The following is an 8,371-nucleotide window of genomic DNA, read 5'->3' on the forward strand; positions in this document are numbered from 1 at the left end:
TTGAGATCAAATTAGGATCGAGATCCCCCACATTTAGGAATCTTTGAAATTTTCATTGTTCATGAAATCAAGGGATTAGAATCTACTGAAATTCTTAGGGGAATTCCAGTATCTGAAATTTTAGATCTAGGCCGTTTATTTTTCATCTAAAAGTCATTGTTCTGCCACGTGTCCCACTACTAATAAAATAATAAAGATTTATTATTTTATTAGTAGTAGGACACGTGGCAGAACAATGACCATTGGATGAAAAATGAACAGCCTAAATCTGAAATTTTAAAAAGTAAAATTCCCTAAGAATTTCAGTGGATCCAAATCCGAAATCAAGTAGAAGGTTGTGAGAGCGCTTTAATATGTGGGGTCCTCCTGCCCGAACAAGAGGCACATTCTTCCGAACAAGAGGCACATTCTTCCGAACAAGTTGCTCCGATAAGTCACATCTCGCCGTCCACTACAATTTTTCTTGTTCCTCGCACTTTGGACAAAGGATTGTAGATTATTTAACATTTAGAGGAACCCAAATGTATTTTAATCTAATATATGATGTCAAACTAGTTACTTCCAAACATTTCATGCAAAACTTGGGATGATTTACCATATTCTTTCCAAATCTAGGTTATCTTAAGCTTAATATTCTAATAAAAAAAACAAATTTTGAGATGGAATAAGTCAAATTATCCGTTAATTACAATCATGGTAACTAGACATGAAAAATCAAGCTTCCAAAATCATGAGATTTGGAATATATATATCACACAACAATTTTTTCAAATACCAGAAACACCATCATCAGCTCTGAAATAGATCACCCTCTTTCAAACTCTTCTTTTTGTTTTGAGGCCTACACCTTAAAACATGTCCTTATAGAAAACGCCTAGAGACAAAAGGGTTTTTCTTTTTTCTTCTTTTTATTTTTTTGAGGTGGAGACAAAAGGGATTTTAGTCGTACATGGAATGCTATACCCTAAGCCTTTGGCCAAAATGATGCGTTTTACACACACACACAAAAAAGTGAACCCACCACCAAAATCTGCACAGTCATCGTCCCCACCAAGTCACCCGCCACCGCCGCCCAACAAAAATTATCAAATCTACACCACACATTCTAATCCAATTTTACAGTTAATATTATAGTAGATAGTGAAAGCATTAAACTTGAGAAAGAAGTAGTAGTAATATTTTTTTACCGGAGTAATTTCTACTGTTTACTTTTATACAAAAAGAGCACCAATAATTATTCACTAAAGCACACGACAAAATCACTCCCTTCTTTTTCAGGGATTTGTCCCTGAGGCCCTGACGCACTCGACCAATCATCAACACAGACCACATTTTCCAATACAGCAGTCAGCAGAATAACACTACATTTTTCCAGAGAAGAGAAAGAAATGAAGGAAAACAGCGCATTGCAATATATATATAATTTTTTTTACCATTTATTATCTACAGATTCTAAACCACCGATCCCCATTAAATAAAAAAGGGACTAAGATTACATTAACCCCCGTGAAAATTCCAAAAAAGTTAACAAATCATTAACGCTAAATTTATGATGAATTTAAATATTTCCGTTTTCACCATCATCGTCATAATCGCCGGACTGGCGGTGGTTCACCTTGGCAAAACTCAACCCACGGGCCATTGCCGGAGCGTGCGGCGCGTCGACCACGGTGGCCGATGACATTTCCATCTGGCAAACCCTAACCGCGCCTAGAAGCCTCTCCGGCAGCTCTTCCTCCGCCTGCGCCTCCACCACGAACCCCATGTCGATCGTCACGCTCGTCACGTACCCCAGCGCGAGGTGCAGAATCGCGCTCGCGATCGCCGAGCTCCCGATGTCGACGTCGATCTCCAAGTAGTTAGGTGCTCTATGGTAATTACACGTCAAGGCCTTGCCTAGCAAGCACGCGCTGTAGTTCCCAACCGCCTTTTTCACGATCCAAGGTCCTTTGACGATCCGGTTCACGATCTTGAACCGCTGGTTCCGGAACGAGTCGTCGCCGTTGACAAACCGGTAGAGGAGAGAGCCGGCGGGGATAGGTTCCTCTGCGGCGAAGTAGAACACGGCGCTGTGGTGGTCCTTCCCGGGGACCTGGAGGTTCACAGCTAGAATGAAGCTCTTGAGGGACCTGCCTAGAGCCTGAGCCTTACGGAGCGCGTGGAACACGCGGTTATCGGGCCGCGCGAGTACGTTGTCGAGCTTGGCGGTCGATTTCAACCAGTCCATGCCAACCGGCGAGAGGAGGTACTCACCTGCGGGGGATTTGATCCGCTTGGTCAGGTACTGCTTGGAGCGGAGTGAGAAGAGGTCGCCGGGCGGCGAGGCCCAGCCGTTGGTTCCCGTGTGGAGGTCCACGTGGCGAAGGGATCCGCCATGGATGGCCTCCGACTTCCACTCCATCCCGGTGGTCGCGTTGGTGGTCTTCGTCGTAGTGTGCTCACCAGATTTGGAAGCCCGGCCACCGGAGCTCCGATGCTTTTGCTTCGTAGGGCACATGTTCATGTCACAAACACACTCTCTCTCTCTCTCTTAAAGGACTCTCTCGATTGTTGAGGGATCGAAGAGTCTTGGAAGCGAAGGATGTGGTGGTGTATATTGTATAATAAAGGAGGGGCAAAAAAGTACCCCTGTATTTGGAGGTAACTACGAGAGAGCCCTCCGCCCTTTAACATGGGACAGCTAATTTTCGTTGCAAAAAGTCTATTATGATGGCTTTGCCTTTTTATTTGCATTTCCCACACTTGTCCGGCAATTAAAAAAAAACATGTAGAGCTTTTACTTATAAAAAAAAAAAAAAAAAAACATGGAGAGCTTTTGGCTTTTCCTACCAAAATTAAGGATTTAATAAAATAAAATAGACTTATTATCTAATTCCAAAAATGAAGAAAAAAGAAATTTAGTTTATCAACTTATAATAAACTAAAAGCCTGTTTGAAATTGTATTTGAGAAATAGAGTTTTTAGGCAAAAGCTTTATTTTTAAGCTTTTGTGAAAAGTACATTTTGGCCATTTTTAGGCTTTTTGAACTCGTAAAAGTGTTTTTAATTTTTTTACCAAACGAGTACTTTTTTCTTCAAACGAATTTTTTAAGTACTAAAAGCAGTTTTAGACTCCTCAAACGCAATCCCAAAAGAACCCTAAATTATAAAAATTTCCTTCAATTATGTTAGAAAGAAAACTTAGCCCTTTGAAAACATTAATTATTGGGTTAAAATATTTTAAGATAATTCTATGATGAAGATTTTGTTAGGGGTCTAAACTAATAATAGAGGTATTTTAGGGTTAGAATACCTTATGATAATATGTTATCTATATAGATAACATTCGAATTAGGGACTATAATTTAAAAATTAGAAATAAGTATTATTATTTGAGTAGTTTATTTTACTTAGTCTTTTATTTTTACTATGCATTGTAATTGTCTATTTAAAGACATCAAACTCATTAATAAATTAAGCAATTAATCCCAAACTTTAAGTTTGAAAAAAGATTTTTAAGTTTCCTCGAAATCTAAAAAGTCTAGGTTCCCGAACCTTAGAATCTAAAGTCTAGATTCTAAGATTTTTGTATTTCAATTATTTAGTTATTTATTTTAGAGTCAGTATTGCATTAGTTACCGTTCTGCAGGTTTATCTCCAAATGAGTGTAAGAGTTCTACTCAAAGTCTAAGTCATTGTAATGTTCCTATTTAAATGATGATATTTTAATAAAAATAAATCAAAAAATTAATCTCAAACCTTGCGTTTGAAAATGGTTTTAGGTTTTTTAAAAATCTAAAAGGTATAAGTTCCCTTAGAATCTAAGGTCTAGGTTCCCTCAGAACTTAAAATCTATCCCCATTTATGTATTCACTTAACATATTCTCTCTCTCTCTCTCTCTCTCTATATATATATATATATATATATATATATATATATATATATTCCCAAAACAAAAATATCCTTAAAATCTATCCCCCTCTCGCATCATATCCTTAATTTTTTTTTTTAATTATTAAATCTCACTAACTTACATGCTAAAATAGTAAAATTTAAATCATTTTGTAGAATTGCCTAAAAAGTAGATCATCTTGATCTATTAACTACTTAAATATCGTATTATTTGACCCTTTTGGATTGAAGTGTTTTAAAAACAAGTGTAATGGAAAGTTTAGAATTTTAGAGTGTGCCAACTAGCAGCACCATTATAGCACACAATCTATTCACCTACCCAACATGCCAACACATTTAAAGCTAATGAAAAAAAAAAAAAAATGAAAAAAAAAAGGGTTAGGCTCTTAAATATATCTCATATTAGGCTAGCCCAATATAGCCTTTATATTGCGAAGGACACAAACTTTCTCTAAACCGGTTTAGAAGAAACTTCATTCAATGTCAATATGGAAGCATAGTTGATTGTTATTATGGATACAAATTTCCTCCAAACAAGTTTGGAGAAAATTTATGTCCTATTGACATTTACGACAATCTACTCCATTAAAAACACAAATAGGTTAATTCGAGCAATCAATCTGCTTTCATACCGGGTAGACTGATCTCAGACAATATTTTAGTGGCCTATGAAACTCTGCACACTATGCATTCTAGGATGTACGGTCGTGTGGGTTACATGGCACTAAAACTCGATATGAGCAAAGCGTATGACCGGGTGGAGTGGTTGTTTTTGGAAAAGGTGATGAAAAAGATGGGTTTCTCTGACAAATGGGTGAGCATGGTAATGCAATGTGTTACAACAGTGAATTACTCCATCCTTATCAACGGTGAGCCAGTGGGAAAATTCACTCCAACAAGAGGAATTCGTCAGGGGGATCCTCTCTCACCATACCTATTTATTCTTTGTGCGGAAGTTCTCAGCGCCCAGTTAAAGCATGCAGAATGTACTGGATTACTTGGTGGGGTCCCAACGTCGCCAAGAGGTATACGGATAAATCACCTATTTTTTGCGGATGATAGCCTACTTTCTGTAAAGCTACACCGCAGGATTGGGGGATTCTGGCGAATTTATTGGACTCCTACGAACGTGCGTCAGGACAACGGTTGAATAAAGACAAAACTGCAGTATTTTTTAGCAGAAATACAACTCAACCTGTACGTGATGGTATGTTGTCTCTTTTGGGGATCCCGGCGTCACAACGTTATGACACTTACTTAGGATTACCTGCGCTTGTGGGAAAATCTCGAGTAAGGGAATTCCATTTTTTGACGGAGAAGGTGAAAAGGAGAGTTACCGATTGGAAGACGAATTTTCTCTCTCAAGTGGGGAAGGAGGTCTTATTAAAGGCGGTGGTGCAGGCAATTCCTACATATTGTATGAGCATCTTTTTGCTCCCAAAAGAGCTGTGTAAGGAGTTGAACAAATTGATGCAACAATTCTGGTGGGGGCACTCTGAGAATAATAAAAAAATTCATTGGATGAGTTGGGATAAAATGAGTTTAGCTAAATCTAAAGGTGGATTGGGTTTTAGAGACATTATATGTTTTAATAAAGCTATGCTAGCAAAACAAAGCTGGAGAATTATGCAAAATCCGGAGAGCTTGGCGGCAAAGATTATTGCGGCAAAAAATTTTCCCCTGGGATCTTTTATGTCTGCCATGGTCGGAAATAAGCCTTCTTATGCTTGGCGTAGTATTATCGCGGGTCGGGAGCTATTTCAGGAAGGGATCTTTTGGAGAATTGGAGATGGGCGTTCTGTGTCTATTTGGAAAGATAAGTGGATTCCAAGACCGACAACATTTTCAATCCAATCACCCTGCACAATTCTATCTGAAGAAGCAATGGTTGCGGAGCTTTTAGATGCAAATCCGGTCAAGTGGAATGAGAAACTGATTCGGGACATTTTTGGGGCTGAGGAGGCCGAGATCATTTGTAATATTCCCATTAGTAGCTACCATCATAAGGATAAACTGATATGGCATGGCACAAGTTCTGGAGAATTTTCCGTCAAAAGTGCTTATCATATTGAAAAGGAGCTTCAAGAGAGGAACAAAGGAGAGAGCTCCAACCAAGGCAGAGGTCAAGCGGTATGGAAGACCATCTGGCGCTTGAAGGTACCAAATTCTTCAAAAGTTTTTTTATGGAGAGCTTGCAAGAATATCCTCCCCATTAAAGATAACCTGAAAAGAAGAGGAATCATTGATGAAGAGTTGTGCATTTTCTGCTGTCAAGAGAAGGAAACGGCACACCACATATTATGGGCGTGTCCATCGGCACAAGATGTTTGGGGTTCCAGTAATCACAAGCTTCAAAAGTGCAAATGGAATTGCAGTAATTTCATTGATTTTTTTGAAGAAATGGCGCTATGCCTAAATAGGGAGGACCTGGATCTTTTTGCTATAACTTCCAGAGGAATTTGGCAACGTCGCAATTCCGTTGTGCATGGGGGTGAATTCTCACATCCAACGACTGTGGCAAATCTGGCGAGAGAAGGGCTGACGCAATACACTCAGGCAAATGCTAAGGAATCGGTCCTTGTAGTAGATAATATTGTTGGGATAGGATTGAAGTGGCAAGCTCCTCCACTTGGATTTTACAAGGCAAATTGGGATATTGCTCTATCTTCGGATAGGAAGAGGATGGGTATAGGAGTCATTATCAGAGATGAAGGTGGACGGGTGCTTGCAGCTAAAAATAAAACCATTGGGGCAATTTATGAATCGACTGTTGGGGAAGCTTTGGCAGCTCTACACGCAGCCGAACTATGCCGAGATTTGGGTTTTTTTGATGTAATTTTGGAAGGCGATTCATTATTGGTTGTCAAGGCCATTGGGGAGACAGAACAAAATTGGCTTCGATATGGGCATTTAGTGGAAGATACCAAGCTAGTTCTAAGATCCCTCCGTCAATGGAAGATTAGCCATATTAAGCGAGAGGCTAATGAAGCGGCTCATGGCTTGGCGAAGGAGGCATCGAGGGTATCAAGGGATAATTTGTGGATTGAGGAGACTCCTTCATGTATTTCCAATATTGTTCTTTTAGAGCTTAATGCTCTTTCTTTATAGAGCTAATGAATGCTCTTGTATTCTTTTTTCATCTATGAATGAAGAGTATCCAGTTTTCTTTCAAAAAAAGAAAAATAGGTTAATTCGATATAAAAGGGGGTTGGTGTGGCATAAAAGCAAAAATAATAATAATAATAACATTTTTTTATGAATGAAAATGAAAAAAAAAAAAAAAAATTGTTTATTATTGTGAAGAAAATAATTTAACCTTTTGGATTAAAAAAAAAAAAAAAGGATTAACTGCACAAAGGCTCTTGAGCTTTCAGTTGTTATGAAAAAAAAACCCTCAAAGTTCAAAAACTCATATTTTCACCCCCTTAAACTTCTAATTTGATGTAATCTACCATTCTGTTAGGATTTGGCTTTAAATCCTAAGAGCATTCCCAATAGAAGAGCTAAATGTTATTTTTATCTAAAATTACTATTAAAATATTTTAAAAAACCCTTACATTAGATTAACCAAAAGAAAATTTAAAATAGATATTTTATTAGAATAGCTAAAAAAAAAAAAAACTAAACGTAGCAGCATTTTTTAAGGAAGCCATTTTATTTTTTATTGTTTCTCTCACATGTTTTCTCTTTTTCCTAAATATTTTCCTACTTTTTCTCTAAAAATATAGTTAATCGGATATAGATACATTTAAAAATTCATTAGCTAAACTAGATAAAAGTAAGTTTTGAGGAGTGATTTTGCATAAAAATTTGGCTTTTCCATTGTGAATGCTCAGAGGTTATGAAAAATACCAAAACATCCTCAATTTTTTTTAATGTTAAATTAAGGGTAAATTTAGAAAGTTTCAGTGGTATAAAATGTCATTTTATTAATTTCAACGTCTTTTTAACGCTAAACCCTAATGGATGAGGTTAAATTACATTAAATTAAATTAAAAGTTCGACGATTAAAATTGAAATTTTTTAAATTTGACGCTTTTAAAAACGTGTTAAAGTTGAAAAGCCTTTGTGAAATTTTTTAAAAAACAAAGAAAATGGTTGCTAAATGTCTAATATTAATCAGGATATTAAATGAGAAGAAACTGACAATTTGGACGGTAACTTTGACAGACCGCTGGATCTCATCGACGTTGACGCTAAAGATAGTGACACGTGGTGGTTAATAAGGACAAAAAAAGACGTTAAGGATAGAAGTAGAAGGACGCTTTAATTAGGTGACTTGAGTGATGAGTCCTATTACGACACGTGGACTTTGAGAATGGACTGACTGCCACATCTTACAACAACGTCATCACAGGCGTACTAGTTTCTCTTAACTTTAAAGCTGATAACAGCTCATAACGGTGTTGGAGAATAATTATTGTTTGCATGCGATAATTAAATAATGGTTTACTTTAATAATAATATTAAGCAAGAAAA

At 37.3% G+C, this 8,371-nt stretch overlaps 1 protein-coding gene across 1 annotated transcript; it reads right to left on the reverse strand.

Annotated features, from left to right (window-relative positions):
• Positions 1-1,389: 1,389 nt before the first annotated feature.
• LOC132190113 (protein ENHANCED DISEASE RESISTANCE 2-like) lies at positions 1,390-2,549 on the reverse strand. Its single transcript, XM_059605003.1, has one exon. The coding sequence runs from the start codon at positions 2,501-2,503 to the stop codon at positions 1,559-1,561; it is 945 nt and encodes a 314-aa protein (XP_059460986.1). The 5' UTR covers positions 2,504-2,549; the 3' UTR covers positions 1,390-1,558.
• Between the last annotated feature and the right edge of the window lie 5,822 nt (positions 2,550-8,371).

This window comes from Corylus avellana, chromosome ca8 (assembly GCF_901000735.1).
Source record: "Corylus avellana chromosome ca8, CavTom2PMs-1.0".
Lineage (NCBI taxonomy): Eukaryota > Viridiplantae > Streptophyta > Magnoliopsida > Fagales > Betulaceae > Corylus > Corylus avellana.

What these genes read in the sequence shown, in the direction of transcription:
- LOC132190113 (XM_059605003.1), bottom strand. Translation starts at nt 2,503, where the DNA reads ATGAACATGTGCCCTACGAAGCAAAAGCATCGGAGCTCCGGTGGCCGG.